This window comes from Anolis carolinensis, chromosome 6, assembly GCF_035594765.1.
Source record: "Anolis carolinensis isolate JA03-04 chromosome 6, rAnoCar3.1.pri, whole genome shotgun sequence".
Taxonomy (NCBI): Eukaryota; Metazoa; Chordata; class Lepidosauria; order Squamata; family Dactyloidae; genus Anolis; species Anolis carolinensis.
Window position 1 is genome coordinate 34132531 of NC_085846.1, and position 17760 is coordinate 34150290.

The 17760-nt window shown below is 43.2% G+C and overlaps 1 protein-coding gene across 3 annotated transcripts in view; it reads right to left on the minus strand.

The window, feature by feature from the left end:
• Nucleotides 1-17760, minus strand: part of ppp1r1b (protein phosphatase 1 regulatory inhibitor subunit 1B) — an 83091-nt gene that overhangs the window by 14335 nt on the left and 50996 nt on the right. For 2 of the 3 annotated variants that reach the window (XM_062984062.1, XM_062984061.1), the window contains exons 5-7: nt 6186-6344; nt 2429-2491; nt 403-474 (exon numbers count right to left, since the gene is read on the minus strand). In XM_062984062.1, the coding sequence (XP_062840132.1) occupies nt 403-474; nt 2429-2491; nt 6186-6344 (294 nt within the window). The remainder of the gene's footprint in view (nt 1-402; nt 475-2428; nt 2492-6185; nt 6345-17760) is intronic. The other variant, XM_062984063.1, reaches the window with a different exon arrangement.

Below are 17760 nucleotides of genomic sequence, written 5' to 3' on the forward strand. Positions count from 1 at the left end.
TAGATTCCTTTTCTGAGAGACGATTATAGACTGGGGACACATTGAAAAAAAATTGTTGAACAACTCTGCCTACATTTCTGTGTCCATGGCAACAAAAACTGGAAATAGACAAGAAATTTTATAGAGGTTAGAGGACAAAATGTGGTATGAATAGGTGTATTTTCATCCTTTCACTGCTTCCGTTTACCACTTTTGTGTGTTTGCGTAATAATTCAGAAAGCTGTACAATGGTTTGAGTTGTGAAAGCTATTACTGGGCAAATAAAAATGACTGCAACGTGTTGCTTCCGTTCGATTTCAAAACTCTTAAAAATTCTCTTCTGTCTTTCCAGCATTGGAATCCCTTATCTCCTGCCCAAGCAATAAATCCCTCAAAGTGTCACACTGTGACCCCCAAAGTTACCTTTCCGTTTCTGTGATTTGGAGAGAGACGGATAGACAGGACGCTCAGATTCTTTAGGCTTATTTTCCAAGACTTCTCAGAAAGTCATGACAAAGATTGGAAAAGGAAGGTGGGAAGACAGACAGAAAGAGAGGAAGAAGGAGGAAAAATTGAAAGCGCATCTTCTCTCAAACCAACCACTTCCTGTATAGGTAACAATTACACATTTCCTAACAACAGATAATGTGCCTTTTTTTTCTTGCTCTTCCCCAGAAGCATGTCATTTGCTCTCATTCTTCAGCCATTTCTGCAATGCATCCTACCTACAGGTTAACTTCACCGATCTGGATTTTACTTCAGTTTATTTTTTTATTTTTTTTTAGTTTTTCTGGTTACAAAATCCTGTGGCCATTGAGTTATTCTATATGATTGGTTCCCAACCTTTTTTTTTTTTTTTTTTACCAGGGCCCACTTTGACCATGGACCACATTGACTAGACCAGGAATCATTTGAACAGGGACTACTCTCCAACATTAGTACCAAAAGGGTTACGAATAAGTTTTGGGTCAACTTTAGATTCCGTTTCATTACTTGGGGTGCTGATTCAGAAAATTGCATGGGATAGACCACATCAGCTCTAGTTTACAGAACATATGCCATCAAGTAGTCGCTACCTACTCACCCACAAAAAACCACATTTACTAATCTAGAGCTGATATGGTCTATCCAATGCAATGGTCAGCTCTGCGGAAAGGAGCAGAAATTAAATAAACAAATCGAAAGGAGGTTCGCGGATTAGATTTTCATTCTCGTGGCCACTTCTGGGCCATGGTCCACAGGTTGGGAACCAGTATTCTATATCAACCTTTTCTTCTCTCTTGAACATTTTTTCTAAAACCTTAACGTGATTTAAATCCACCTTAAATATTCAAATGATCAAATCTTTTCCTTGACATTTGATACAAAGCTGGTGCCTTCCTTGCTACTGAACCATGTAATGTAGGCTGGGGAGCCTGTGCTGTTCCAAAGATTGTTGAAATATGACAGCCATCTTTTCCAACTAGTAAAAAGGCTGTCTAGAGACAGCATAAGGGTCAGCAACTACAGAGAAGGAAAGGGTCTATCCCCCCCCCCCAATTTTCCCTTGGCAGGTCCTATTGTGACGTTTCAGCATGTTGGAAGGGATGTAATGTTAGTTCTATTTTCAGTCTTTTGGGGTGTTGGAGGAAGCTCTCTGAAAAGGTAAATCACCACATTTGTGATCAGATTGGGGTGTCAATTTGGAATCCAACAACATATGGATGGGCACAGTTTCACAATCTTGATGGAACTCTTCAAAATAAAGCTTAAAATGACTAAATGTAGCAAAAGACAAGGTTACAATACCTTTTACAGTTGTATAGAAGTGGACATTTGAGCACATCCAGTTTTTTGTCTTTGTTTTTCGATCGGGGGTGAAAAGCTCTGCCTGTTGAAATGCTCTCTCTCTGTGTATGTCCTTTCAACCGTTGATTTATAGTGAACCCATGGATTTCATATTATTTTCTTGGGTAAGGAATACCTTAAAAGCACCAGATCCTGTCTGATCATAGCTACTATGCAGGCTCAACCTTGGTTAGTCTTGGACGGGGAACCACTAACAATTTGTAACTATAGCTGGGGATTCATTCCCAGACTTTTCACATAATAGCATTTTCACATAATCCGGAAACCCATTTTTCTCACCTGAAATGTCTTGAACTTCCAGATGAACCATACCATAGAAAGGCTCTGAAGGATTAGAAAATGCTCAGAGAAATGTTTTTTTCTAAGCCTCCAGAGAGATTCTATGGTCCAATTCAGGTGGAACATCTGGCAGAAGTTGACCATAGAATCATACTGGAGAACTAGAGAGAATACTTCTCAAAGCATTTTCTAGGTCCTCCGGAATGACTTCATAGTATTCAAAGCTCTTTGCATCCCATATTCAATAGCCTCATGAAATAAGTGGGTCTACTGTACAACATTAAAGACAACTTCTGTACCTGAAGTACTGCTATTTTCTTACCAGTGCATTGCCTGAGCAAGCCTGTCTTGGAAGCCGTGCCCAGCTGCTTCTGCCCCTGGGACACTGTAAGATAGAACAAAGAAATACAAACCAAGAAAGGATGTAAAAGCTAAGGTACCCATTTTCAAATCTGATGGTCTTAATAAGTGGTGCACTAAGGTGTTTTAATACAGCATTTTGGAGAAAGAAAAAACTCAACTATCCTAATGGCTGCACAGACCAGCATATTATTACAGGCTGAATATTCCTTATTGAAAATGCTTGAGACCATAAGTGTTCTATATTTTGGTTTTTCTTTTTGGATTTTGGAATATTTGCATATGCATAATGATATATCTTAGGCCCCTTCTACACTGTCCTTATATCCCAGAATATGATCCCAGGTTATCTGCTTTGAATTGGGTTATATGAGTCTCCACTACTATGTAATCTGGGATAAAAAGATTATCAGGGCTGTGGTGCAGCTGGTTAGTAGCCAGCTGCAATAAATCACTACTGACCAAGAGGTCATGAGTTTGAAGCCAGCCTGGGTTGGAGTAAGCTCCCGATCATTAATAGTCTAGCTTGCTGTTGACCTATGCAGCTCAAAAGACAGTTGCATCTGTCGAGTAGGAAATTTAGGTACCACTTTATGCGGGGAGGCTAATTTTTAACTAATTTACAACATCATAAAACCTTCCAGCAGCATAAGGAAGAATGAGGAAGTACTCCATCAAGGACTCGGTGTCACAAGTGGACGGTGAAGTGGCAGCTCCCCCTGTGGCCAGAATCGAGCATACCCTCATGAAGCTGGAAGCTGGAATGTTAAATTGCCTCTGTCTGTCTATGTCTTTCTATATATGTCGTATGTCTAATGGCATAGAATGTTTGCCATGTATATGTGCATTATGATCCGTCCTGAGTCCTCTTCGGGGTGAGAACGGTAGAATATAAATACTGTAAATAAATAAATAAATAATCTGGAATCGGATCCTGGGATATAAGGACAATGTAGGGGGGACCTTGGAGATGGGATCCATGTTTAAACACAAAATTCATTTATGCTACATATTCCACATATAGCCTGAAGCTAATTTTATATACAATAATTTTAATAATGTGCATAAAACAAAGCTTGTGTATATGGAACCATCAGAAAGACAGGTGTCCCTATCTTAGTCACCCACTTGGAGTATTTTGCTTTAGGAATGCTTGATCTGTGCTAACATTTATTTTGTAATCTTCCTGGGACTGATTATGGAGTATTTTAGATTCCGAAATTCCGGAAAACGGATGCTCAACCTGTACAAAACTTTCTGTAAATGTTTAAATGAATTCCAGCAATACCTGCATATCAAATTAGCCTTGCCCTTTTTCCCCCCCTCCCTCCAATTGAAAACAGTACACTAATCCTAAATTTCACACATCTCCCAGGAAAACGGTAAGGTTTATTTATAAAGTGCCAGGCATCTCTAGCAACCACTGCAAGTGTCAGCCCTTTGCTCCGGCACAGTAAGAAAAAGTGAATACATGGACAGGGTGACTGGGGGTGGGAGAGAAAAGAATGCCTTGTATAGATGCCATCTCTCCCATCTTGCAGCTTTTTTCCTGCTGAGGAAGAAAGCTAGTTTCCTAGGAGACTGGCAGCTCCCTGTAGTGGGGTAAGGAGCAAAATTGTATGTATGTGTGTGTGTGCTGGAAGGGGAGGAACATGTACAGGCTTCTCCTTGACAGCAGAGGTGCTAAATGAAGGGAAATATATTCAGTACACGCAGTGCACCCCCAGAGAGTGGGATCCGTGGCAAACAGCGGGAGAAAGCCCTTTAAATAGAAGTGCGTCACCACAGTAACAGCCCACCTGCCTGAGAACTACTTGACCTCAGGAATTGGCTCCCCTTTTCCCCGTAACACCTTTTGAGATCTCACCCCAGAATGAAAGCGGTGTACGTATGAGTTTGTTCTATCTATTTATGGTTTGTAAACACACATACATCCTAGGGATGCATCCTTTGTTTTTGTTTTTATCTTGGATTAGAACAACATTTGTTAGGGACTGAGAAAATTATTGGCATCACTATCAAGTAATACAAAACATCTCTACCTCGCTGTCCTTTTGTCCAGATTGGAGTTTCCTAATTCAGAATGTAACGTGCCTCTCATTCCTCAAAAAGAAATGATGGCAGAATTATTTAATATGTTCCATTGCTGAACAGCTCTCAAAGTGAGGAAGTTCTTTCCACCTGAAGATTAGAAATAACTTTCTCACTGTGGGAGCTGTTCAGCAGTGGCACTCTCTGCCCCGGAGTGTGATGGAAGCTCCTTCTTTGGAGGCTTTTAAGCAGAGGCTGGATGGCCATCTGTCGGGGATGCTTTGAATGAGATTTTCCTGCTTCTTGGCGGGGGTTGGACTGGATGGCTCTTCCAACTCTATGATTCTATGAGTCTATGATTAGACCATGGAACTGTTCAACCCAACATCCCATTTTCAACAGAAGATAGGCAGAGGCCACTTCAAATTCAAAATTGGGAGTGTGAAGGTAGTGTCCACTACTTGAGTAATCTGGCTGAGAATTCAAAATACCTCTATGTTGCCATGATTGTTAAAACTCAATCGTAATGCTATAATTGTGTAGCATGCCAAAGTCCTATATTTATTGAACAAGACAAGTACCTGAAAAGAATCATAGAGCTGAAGGAGACCTCAAATATCATCCAGTCCACTTCCTTGCCATGTAGGAATACACAATCAAAGCACTCCCCACAGAAGGTCATCCAGCCTCCACTACACTTTGAGACAGCCTATTTCACTGACGAATAGCTCTAACCACCAGGAAGTTCTTCCTAATGTTTAGGTGGAATCTCTTTTCCTGCAATTTAAATCCATAGTTCCATGTCTTAGTTTCTAGAGCAATGGTTCTCAACCTGGGGTCCCCAGATGTTTTTGACCTACAACTCCCAGAAAGCCCAGCCAGTTTACCAGCTGTTAAGATTTCTGGGAATTGAAGGCCAAAAACATTTTTTAGGGCACATAAAACAACTTCCCCCATTAAGTGTGACATCCTTCCAAATCTGTAAAGGTGGCTTTCATGTCCCCTCTTAACCTTCTCTTCTCAATGCTAAATATGCCCAGTTCCATAAACTTCTCCTCATAGAGCTTGGCTTCCAGACCTTTGACTATTTTGGTTTCCCTTCTCTGGACATCTCCTAGGTTATCAATTTCCTTCTTGAATTGTGGAGCCCAGAATTAATTCAAGTTGATGCTGTGCAGGCAGCAACAGGACAATCCTGGTTATTAGATAAACAACACGGAGGTCATGAAAGAAATTATAATGTAATGGCTTCGGTTGCAAGAGCCTTCTTGAAACTGCCAATTTCTGGAAGACCTAGTGCAAGATGGGAGAGCCCCCTGCTGGCTTCATTGTTTCTATCTATTACTACAGTAGAGTCTCACTTATCCAACGTTCTGGATTATCCAACGCATTTTTGTAGTCAATGTTTTCAATTTATCATTATATTTTGGTGCTAAATTCATAAATACAGTAATTACAACATAACATTACTGTGTATTGAACTACTTTTTCTGTCCAATTTGTTGTATAACATGATGTTTTGCTGCTTAATTTGTAAAATCATAACCTATTTTGATGTTTAATAGGCTTTTTCTTAATCTCTCCTTATTATCCAACATATTCACTTATCCAACGTTCTGCCGGCCCGTTTATGTTGGATAAGTGAGACTCTACTGTATTTCCATTTTTGCTTTAACTACCAAACTTACACAGTCCAGGCATCTCCCTCACGGTGTCATCCGAGTCCTGAGCTTCTTCTTCCTCTTCTTCCTCCTCTTCCTCCTCCTCTTCTTCCTCTTCCTCAGCATACTCTTCTTCCATCCAGGAACGGTTTGATTCCAAATGGCTTTGTGCTAAGCGCTGCACAGCTGTTAATGTATTGAAAGAAGAGGACAAAATTAAACCACGACCCCACTCTGGTTATCCACATGAAGAACGTCATCCATGACCGTCAAAATTTGGAAAAGAACATATGCAAAAGTTATTTTTATTGGGAGCTAATCCGTTTTGCTTTCAACTACTAATTTATTAATTCCATTTATATAATTCCTTCGCTTAAGTCAAGATGATGTGCCTAGCTTTCTTCTTTTCCACTTGATCCTCAATAAACATAGTATGGAAGAGCTCACCTTGTGTGACTTGAACCTTGATTAAGTCTAAATTCAATACCCTAAGCCAGAATAGCAGATAGAAAAAATGCTCAAAGAGCCATTTACAACCTTAGGGTCTTTGCATGTGCCAATAAAAGATCATAGTATAGACAAAACAGTTAAAATGTCTTTTCAAAGCAAGCTTAACTTTATGTTCCTACTACGAGTTAATAGATTAGGCGTTGCTAAGCACAATGAAGGAAATAATACTTGAGTAATCAAGGAAGGCAGGGGAATAATTGTCAGTTAAAATCTCAATCAGATAAAAGGAAACCTCATTTGACAGAATGATGAACATTTCTGGATTAACTTTTTAATAACTTTTCAACAGAAACTTCATGAAAAACTATTCTTAAAAGAACTTATTACCAAAGCCCACAAAAATGATGTCACTTTAAGAAATGATTCACTTTATTACAATTTTCTCCATTCTGTGTGCCCAGGGGGGAGTTTCTCATCTGGTATCAGCCACTGATTGAGGTTCTCGGTTTTAGCCTGCCACTTTTAGACTCTCTCTTGCTGAGGTGTTCCTGCGAGTATCTCTGTAGGTCTTAGGAAGTTATTTCTTGATTTAAGGTGTTGGTGTATTCAGCAGCAGAGTAGCAAAGCACAAGGGAAGACAGAAGACTGGGTGACTTGGAAGGTGCTGAACAGACTGCACTCTGGCACCATAAGATGCAGAGCCAACCTTAAGAAAGTGGAGTCCACGGCATGCGAGTGCAGAGAAGAACAAATCACAGACCACTTACAATGCAGTCTGAGCACCACCACATGCACAATGGAGGACCTTCTTACAGCGACACTAGAGGCAGTCCAAGTGGCCAGCATTGATCAAAGGACATTTAGTATAATGTCAAGTTTTTAACTTTGTTTGTGGTTTTATTTTTCATTTAAAATTGATTGTTTACTTCATCTTTTAATTTTGAATTATATTTATTAGAAGGTTAACATATATTCATATATATGTTCAAAGCAAATTAGAAGATCTATAGGTAAACCAGTGGGTTATAAATTGGGCATAGTAAGAAATGAATGCATGAATATAGCCACTTTGGGTACCAACCCTGGTGGTGGTGGTGATGATGATGATGATGTTCAGGTGAGGGAGAAAAGAAGAGCTTAATAAACAGGGCATCTTCCAATCTGGTCCTTACAATACATATCTCATTTGTTTCTTAATCTTATATGTATGCATGTAAATGCCTTGTAGAAGAGAAAATGGTATAGCTATCTGTACACTCTGCTCCCCTGGATGGCAGCTTACCAATGACCAAAGAAAACAGAAGAAAATGAAATGCATCATTAATATCAAAGACGATGGATTTGCATATGATGTGTGCATGACAATTAAATGAATGGATGTCAACTCAGAAATATAAACATCATAGAAGAAAGTGGAGAAATTTGGTATCATGTGATTTGTGTATATATGTGCTTGCTATCCAAGTCTGTTATTCATCTGCTAATTGTGGGCTGGCCCTGGAGCGCTAAGCTGCACTTGGACTGAATAGACCTTCAGAAAGAGGAAGTCTTACAAAGGAGCATCCTCTGAAAACAAGGACATACTGAATGTTCCTCCGTGTTTTCTTTAGTTTGTATATGGAACCTTGGCAGAGTTCCTGTTTCCCATGTCATCTCCAAGGCCTCAGGATGGAACCTTGTGGTGGGGCAAAATCAGTTTATCAAGGACAATGATGCAGATGGCCTTCCTTCTATGTTCTTGATGCCATTGGCTTATTCTTTGCAGAATGACAAGTCTGATTGGATCTCTTTGTTTTACAAGCCAAGAATGGCAAAACATGCTATAGATTCCCACTTGGCACCATACCCACCTTACTTCCTTTGCCTACCAAACTTTCCAGCCTGTTTTGTAAAACAGAAGAGTCTGCAGTGATGAATCTGGAATAGATTTAAGCTTGAATAAGAGTGATCCAAATTGATGAATCTATTAGAACTGGGGTGGGTGATGGTTTCAGCATATGGATTTAACGTTTAAATTAAACTCCAGACCAGATTCTTCACCCTACAGATATTTGAGTCCCTAGCCAACATTGAAAATCTGTTTGTTCAAATCAACTGGAAAAGGGAATGAAGGTAATGGGGCAACTGCTTCTGCATCATTTCTAGTTGCAAGTATCTTGAAGCCAAATGATAAATAGAATCTCTGCCCTCCTGTCCTCGCTGTTACCCCAAAATGCCAAGAGCATCCAAGTATTTCTGTTCCTTTGTTGTCATATATTCTCAATTCAAAACTGACTTATGGAGCCTCAACCATAGAGTCTTCTTGGCAATATATAACCAGAGGAGGGTTCCCCTTGCCATTTTGTGAGACTGAAGGCAAAATTCCTATGATTCCATAGCATTGAGCCATCGTAGTCATAATTAATAAAGGTAAAGGTTAAGGCAAAGGTTTCTCCTTGACATTAAGTCAGACTCTGGAAAGTGGTGCTCATCTCCATTTCTAAGCCGAAGAGCCGGCATTGTCTGTAGATGCCCCCTAGGTCATTTGGCCAGCATGACTGCATGGAGAGCTGTTACCTTCCTGCCTAAGTGATACCTATTGATCTACTCATATTTGCATGTTTTCGAACAGCTAGGTTAGCAGAAGCTGGGGCTAACAACAAGAGCTCACCCTGTCCCACGGATTCGAACCACCAACCTTTCGGTCAGCAAATTCTGGAGCTTAGCAGTTTAACCTGCTGTGCCACAGACCCCTAAATCCAGGGCCGGCCGGAGATATTTTTTGATGTAAAGCGGGGGTGCTGAAAAGCGCCCCCGCCACCGGCGCCCTGGCCCCGCCCAGCGTGCCCTGGCCCCGCCTCCCACGCTGCGTGGGAGGCGGGGCCAGGGCGAATAGTGAGGGGGCGGGGCCAGAGTTGGCCCCGCCCCCCGTGCCCTGGCCCCGCCTCCCACGCAGCGTGGGAGGCGGGGCCAGGGCACGCTGGGCGGGGGGGCGGGGCCAGAGTTGGCCCCGCCTCCCACGCTACCCCCGCTCGCCCGTCTGGCCTTTTGTAGCAGGCCAGACTCAGCGGAGGTTTCTCCAGGCCGCGATTGCGGCCTGGAGGAACCTCCGCTGAGTCTGGCCTGCTATAAAAGGCCAGACGGGCGAGCGGGGGTAACGTGGGAGGCGGGGCCAGCTCTGACGCCGCTCCCCCCCCCCCGCCCAGCGTGCCTTGGCCCTGCCTCCCACGCAACGTGGGACGCGGGGCCAGGGCACGCTGGGCGGGGGGGGCGGCGTCAGAGCTGGCCCCGCCTCCCACGTTACCCCCGCTCGCCCGTCTGGCCTTGTGTAGCAGGCCAGACTCAGCGGAGGTTTCTCCAGGCCGCGATTGCGGCCTGGAGGAACCTCCGCTGAGTCTGGCCTGCTACAAAAGGCCAGACGGGCGAGCGGGGGTAACGTGGGAGGCGGGGCCAGCTCTGACGCCGCTCCCCCCCCCCCCCGCCCAGCGTGCCTTGGCCCTGCCTCCCACGCAACGTGGGAGGCGGGGCCAGGGCACGCTGGGCGGGGGGGCGGCGTCAGAGCTGGCCCCGCCTCCCACGTTACCCCCGCTCGCCCGTCTGGCCTTGTGTAGCAGGCCAGACTCAGCGGAGGTTTCTCCAGGCCGCGATTGCGGCCTGGAGGAACCTCCGCTGAGTCTGGCCTGCTACAAAAGGCCAGACGGGCGAGCGGGGGTAACGTGGGAGGCGGGGCCAGCTCTGACGCCGCTCCCCCCCCCCCCGCCCAGCGTGCCTTGGCCCTGCCTCCCACGCAACGTGGGAGGCGGGGCCAGGGCACGCTGGGCGGGGGGGGCGGCGTCAGAGCTGGCCCCGCCTCCCACGTTACCCCCGCTCGCCCGTCTGGCCTTGTGTAGCAGGCCAGACTCAGCGGAGGTTCCTCCAGGCCGCAATCGCGGCCTGGAGAAACCTCCGCTGAGTCTGGCCTGCTACAAAAGGCCAGACGGGCGAGCGGGAGTAGCGTGGGAGGCGGGGCCAGCTCTGACGCCGCTCCCCCCCCCCCGCCCAGCGTGCCTTGGCCCCGCCTCCCACGCTGCGTGGGAGGCAGGGCCAAGGCACGCTGGGCGGGGGGGGGGAGCGGCGTCAGAGCTGGCCCCGCCTCCCACGCTACTCCCGCTCGCCCGTCTGGCCTTTTCTAGCAGGCCAGACGGGCCAGGGCGCACTGGGCGGGAGGCGGGGCACCGTCAGGGCGGTGCCCCGCCTCCCGCCCAGCCTGACGGCGCCCCCCCGGGCCTGCGCCCGAGGCGGCGGCGTCAGCTGCCGCATTAGTGGGGCCGGCCCTGCCTAAATCATATTTACTATACTGCATACATTCTGCAGTTTAGATGCATCCCAAAAAACCTACACTTAAATCACCTCCTGTTCCTCCTAGTCAGTGCAATATTTTCTTCTATTAAAACTGACCTTTCAATTGTCACAGAGATATTCCATTATTTGTTTGCATTATGTTGCTGACAACTTTACTCAAACCAATTAAACCATCTCTAAACATACGTAGCTTGGGAAGTATGCTAATCACCAAGGCATTGAAACATACACATACACTGGCTTATCAGGGCAGTTGAGACTCTGTGGGGAATCACATTGAACATTTCCTGTAATAAATACAACATAGCATTTGACAGACAAAAACACCACTGACAAGATGAAAAGATCATTAACAGAAGTTTATTTATAAACAAGAGACTAGCAGCTTCTAGATAGTGCAGGTGTTTAGAGGGTATGGCAGGAATTTTTCTCACAGCATTACAAACAGCTTACAGTTTGACTGAAATGTTTGCACAAAGGAGAAAAATAATTTCCTTGTTCAATAAATTTGGCAAGGACGTAGTCCACAGTGAGGAATGCAATTTGCCTTGTTTGAAGAAGAAGAAGAAAACCACAAAGGAGAGAGGGAGACAATATCTTTCTTGTTGAGAGGTCGTGATATATTTGATAGTGTCAACCTCTTTCTCGAATACCCTCTAGCCTCTCCGCAGCCACACCTTGCAAATAAAAAAGTCCCATTCTCCTTGTTTACCAAAGGTCAAATGTCTTTTAAATCTCATCTTTCACTCTGCTTTCAGCTTTATCTTACGTCAGCAAAGATTTTATAGGGAAGTTTTATGTCGGCAATTTGAAAGCAGAGCTTTATATGCATATTGAAGTATAAAGAACGCATAGGATTCTTTCAAATGGCACAATTACAATGCTATGATCCCACTTTAACTGCTCTGGCAACATCCTATGGCATCCCGAGGCTGGTAGTTTAAAGAAGGGGCATCTTGAATTCCGAAGCAGGGAGTTGCAGTGGCTCATCAAACTACACAATCTAGCATTCCTTAGGAGGCAAGCAATGCAGTTTAAGTGGAATCACACTGCTATAATTGTGCTGTTTGAAAGGGCCCCTAGTTATCAGAGGAGGTAACTCTTTCTACAAATCTTTAAAAAGGTATGTACAAGAATGGAGTTCTGTAAGCACCATTAGTAAGGTAAGAATGAAAGAAGTTGATGCTCTTGGAAATTCCTACTTTCGCACATTTAGCAAAGGGCACAAGATCCTGTCCTTGCTTTCACAACATTATCTTCTCAGCCCAAGACAATGTTCTACCTGAGGAAAAAAATAAGGTGGTGGTTTCTCCACTCTATACTTACAAGCTGACATACAGGTGAGTCTTGCTTCAATAAAGACATCAAGACAATAATAATAATAACAACAACAACAACCACCACCACCACCTTATTTTTGTATCCCGCCTCCATCTCCCCGAAGGGACTTGGGGCGACTCACGTGGGTACAAGTCCAAGAACACAAGTTAAACACATAGAGCCATCAATTTAAAACATTATAACTACATAAAACAATAAAACACATCAATGGAATTAAAACCAAGACAATAATAATAACTAAACATTCAGAGGGTAAAATTGTATAGAACTCTGAATAGGGCTCCTAGGAGGTATAAGGGCGATCAAAACTAGGGGCGGAGGAGCAATCTCAGTAAACACTAAAACCATAAAGAGTAAGGAACAGTGATAAAGTGCAATAACTCATAATGAGTTGTAAGAGGGCATAGTATCTGGTGGGACTACTTACTCACAAGTGCACCAGAACATCCACGTCTTTAGGTCTTTGCGAAAGGTGGGCAGGGTAGGTGCCAGTCTGATCTCCCTGGGGAGACAGTTCCAGAGCTGATGGGCCACCACTGAGAAGGCCCTCTCCCTTGTCCTCATCATTCGCGTTTGAGACAAAGGCGGAAGCGAGAGAAGGGCCTCCCCGGCAGATCTTAAGACCCGCGTGGGTTGGTAAGGGAGGAGGCAATTGCAAAGATAATCCCCCTTTTTTTGTAGAAGATGGAGCAGAATTTCCGAAACTCTGATCTTACAGGTATTTTGTACTTCAGTTCTTCAGAACTGAAGTCCAAAACAACTGCAGGATGAGAGTTTGGGAACAACTGGATTAGTGGTACGGGACAGGTTCTGTGATCCATACAGCTCCCGTCCTTCTTGAACCAACAATGGCTTGAGAGGAACAGGTTCACTATCGTTTTGCCCCAACATCTGTTGTTTAAGGCAGTTGGATCCTTCTGTCAAATGACAGGGATGGTCTTATAACTGTGTGAACAAAGCAGACAGCAGGATGTCAGAATCTAGCTGTTCTTTAACATCACACAATGAAAACACCCCACTATAGCAGTGTAGGTTCAGGAGAAATGTGTGTTCTAAATGGTACTCAGTGCACTCAGAGCCTGAACAAATAACATTTGTAGAGTGCAATTGCCAGAATCTCCCCCAGGCTCCAGTCCGGCTAGTTTCTAGTTTTAATAATATAAGGCAGAGCTTTCCTGTGGTCAGAGGGCTATTACATACTGGTCATCAAGGAGAAATCCCTGACCGTTCAGCAGCTCACTGTGAAGAATTTGGAAGGCACTTTGCAGATAAAGTCATTCAGATCAGTTCCGCCTTAGATGCTGTTATCGATACAGTTCCAATGGATGGAACTTTGGCTCCTGCTTGTCCAGTGTTGATATCTTTCAATTGTGCAGCCTGAGGATGTGGACAGGATCCTTGGAGAGGTGAGTTCTATTCCAAAGTATTCTAGATCCTTGCCCTTCCTGGCTGATCAAACAGGCCGGAGTGGTAGAGTGGGGGAATGTTCCAATGTCTCCTTGGAACAAGGCAAAATTCCAGCTACTTAAAGGAGGCAGTTGTATGGCCTATACTAAAAAAGCGATCCCTGAACCCCTGAACAATTATCAGCGAGTGTCCAGCCTTCCCTTTCTAACCAAGGTTTAGGAGCATGTGGTGGCTTCCCAACTCCAGAGATTTGTGGATGCAACAGATTATCTAAACCAATTTCAATCTGATTTCAGGCCTGGCTGTGGAACAGAGACAGCTTTGGTTGCCTTGATGGATGACCTACGCAAAAAGCTAGAAAGGGGGAGTGTGTCCCTGTTGGTTCTCTTGGATCTCTCAGCGGCTTTTGATACCATTGACTATGGTATCCGTCTGGATCGTCTTGCTGAAATGGGACTGGGAGGCACTGTCTTACAGCGGCTCCAATCTTTCTTGGAGGGCTGTACCCAGAAGGTGGTGCTGTTCAAACCCCTGGCCGTTGACCTGTGAGGTTCCTCAGGGCTCCATTTTGCCCTCCTGAGAGGTCATCTGATGTTTTGGAGTACGGTGCCATCTGTATGCAGATACCACCCAGATTTTCCACCTAATGCCAAGGAAGCTGTTCCTAAACCAGTGCCTTCATTCTCTGTCTAGCTGAAAGATCTTTAGCTGCATCAGCTTTGGAGTATGAGAAAATGGGCTGAAGAAACACAGAATTTCAGTGTCAGGTTGCAGCTTTCTATAGTAAACACTAAATCTTTTTTGGGAAAATCTGGATTCATCTCTAGCCAATCTTAATGTAGCTGATGTTTGTCTGCATCCAACAAGCCACACTAACAACAGTTGTCCCCAGTAGCACTTACTGAGCAAACATGATGAGCAAAACAGAAAGAAGAGAACAGAAAAGCCCACCTTCACTAGCTTGACCCAGCATATTAAAAACAAGTATAGAAAGTTTGGTCATCAAAATTGACATCTTAGGAAAATAAGACACTCATGAAAGAAAATTTCCCTTGTGCACATAGTTAGTTTTTTTGTAGTGCAGGAACCTTTCCCTATTTTTTCCATGTTCTTCTTGCCACTGGTGCCAATTTTCTCTCTCTTAAGGTCTCATCAACTGTTCCAAAGTATTCTAATGTTTTATTAAATTTTGGTCAACATGTTGGAAAATACAGAATTCTCGGTGTTCCCATAATCGTATGTGTGGACAGAAGTATTGTGTGTGGGGCTGAGAATTGCAGAAAATAATCCTTCAAATTTCTACCATTTCCATTATCTTAAAACTTCAGTTGAGGATTTAGAAATACAATTTAGGCATCTAAAGAGGAGTAGCTCTCAAAGTTCCCAAATAAATGTAAGCACAGCAAATGTAAGATTTCTAGGTGTTAATGATTTTCACAGTCTCGCTTCCTGCAAAACGAGAAAGTTGGAGAATGAAAGAAAATAGCATCCAGGAGGGCATATTAATTCTGATTTGTAAGAGTTATACCATCATTCTGCCTCTCATGGAACTACACTCCGCTGTGTACGTTTGAGCACGTTGACCATCAGTAGCTGTATCACTCAGTATCCAAGTTTTTGAAAATGGCTTAAAGTCAGCTTTTACCTTACAAGCCAAATAAATAAACATAAAACACACAGCTTTGGCTAAGAAACAAGGAAAGGGCGGTGGCAGCTTTGATTTTGCAAAGAACCAGTCTGTTTATGGAAAACATATTCTAGCAGAGGAGAAAAAAGGGTGCAGTCCAACAGTTTATTAACCCTGACAATGCTAAAATATATTTGCTGTTCTAGCAAGTTGAGGTCGCAGCCTTTTTCCCCCAAAGAGGCATGCTTATCTGAATGAATGTTTACAAGTTTAAAACTTGGATGATGGGAAGGCAGAAGGCTTGTTTGTGGATTAGACAGGAAGGCGAAGTCACAACTCAGCATTCCAATCCAGGGCTTCTTAAACTGTTTCCACTTGTGACCCCTTTTTGCTCAATACATGTTTACATGTGACCCTGGGTATATAGGTATGTGAAATAGGAATAAAAATCAAGCATTTACTGATAACAAATCAGCATTTACAAGGTTTGCTGAACAGGCTGATTTGCCTTTTTATGGAGTACAGCTAAAGCATTTTCTGCAGAGTTGACTGTAAACCCTGCAAGTTTTTGCAAACATATTCATATAAATTGATGGCATGCCTACTTTTTCAGGACCCCAACATTGAGCTGTGGGTCAGGAGCCACAGTTTGAGAAGCAGTGTTCTAGTTCAACTTATATTCCAACAGAGGGCACACATTGAACATTTATATTTTTATCAATCCTCTCACTTGCCTTTTTGTTCCTTAAACGTGGGGCGGATTTACAATTCAAGAAGATTATCACTAACAGTGTAGAATGAAATTAAGTTTAAAATTATTCAAAACCTGTGTGTACCAAAAGGTTTAATTTTGCTAACTGCTGTCAAGGAAATTTTAAAAAATGTGCAGCCATTTTAACACTCACATTACTGTGTACTGTTTTCATGACGATCAAAACAAATTGGGGAATAATCCAACATTTGCTTGATTTTGCTTGCAAATTCCAGGATATAGTTCCCAAAGAGCTTGGCCCCATCACTGACAACACAAGGAGAGTTGCTAGACCACATGGTATGAGTAAGAGCTATTTCTTACAAGTGAACGATTGTATGATTAAATGGACTCAAAATATAGATACACAGATTTGGTTGGAACAATGAGAGGAAGGTCCAGGTGAAGACTTGGAAATTTTGAAGTTCTTACCATGGCAGTAAGAACCATCCTGGGCCAATTAGCAGCTTGACATTCTGGATTGGCCTTGGAATAAATGTCCGCATAGAACCTCCCTAGCTTATCTGTTAAGCTCGAAGTTTTCTTATGTAATGGGACAGTTTAATTCATTTTTAAACTAAATTTACTATTTTGCATTTGGATTTCTGCATTGGGATTAATTAATCTATTAATTAATTTCTAATAACTGAAATGAAAGAAAAATATATATGAATATATTGCATCTCCCAAGGGGTACTTTATCCAAAATCCTCTTCTCAGATTTTTTCTAAGCAATGTCTGACTTTGTGTTAGCTAGCTACTCTAGGGTTGGGAAACTACAGTATTTAGGAAAACAGGATCCAAACTGCTTCTTTTATTTCACGATTAGAATGTTTATTTAGGTAATCCCACAGTCATTTTTTTTCATATCCACAGACTGTAAGCGCAGCTTGACATGGACTTTACACCCTGATATTCTCTTGTGTCTGCTACCAGACATCATGTTGAAACTCTTCATCTATTTTAGGAAACTGAATTTTGAAGCTCTTAACCTTTAAGCCATTGTAAGGACCCAAGTGGGAATCAGTAAACAAAAGAAAGAGTGGGGTAAGGAGAGAGATTAGAAGAAATGGAGGGAAAAGCAAGAGGAGAGGGAGGGGGAAGAAGAAGAGAAAGAGGAAGAAAAATAGGGGAAGAAAAAGAAGAGGAGAAGGAAGGCAGAGGAAGAACTGAAGAAAGGAGGAGGAGGAAAACGAGAAATTCACCATCTTCCCATAAAGTTTTCATTCATAACTAAAAATGTGCATACATTAAATGAGGGCCCTTCCACACTGCCCCTTTATCCTGAGCCCCTTTAGGGATAGAGGGCGGGTTATAAATAAAGTTTGTTGGGAGTTGTAGAAATAAATAAATAGAAGCTTTATCACAGTTTCTGAAGCAAGATAAACCCTGCAGTATAATAAAATGTCACCCAGGTTTGTGTAACAAGTAAGAGTATCTTTACTTCTGTTCAAAAGTTCAAACAGGTCAACAAAATATATAGCCGCCTTTCTGAATTCACACAGAGAACATAGGGAATAAACAGTCTTTAAATATGCCTCATTTGCCTTATAAATAATCAGGCTTCGGAGAGTATGACAGTCATTTCCTTCCTGACCATTTCCAGTCAGCTGCTCTCCTCCCTCTCCGAGATGAAAGTGGCAGTTAAAACTGTTTGTTTCCGCACCAAGCTAGAGACAGCAGCCAATCAGAATTCTGGCTCCTGG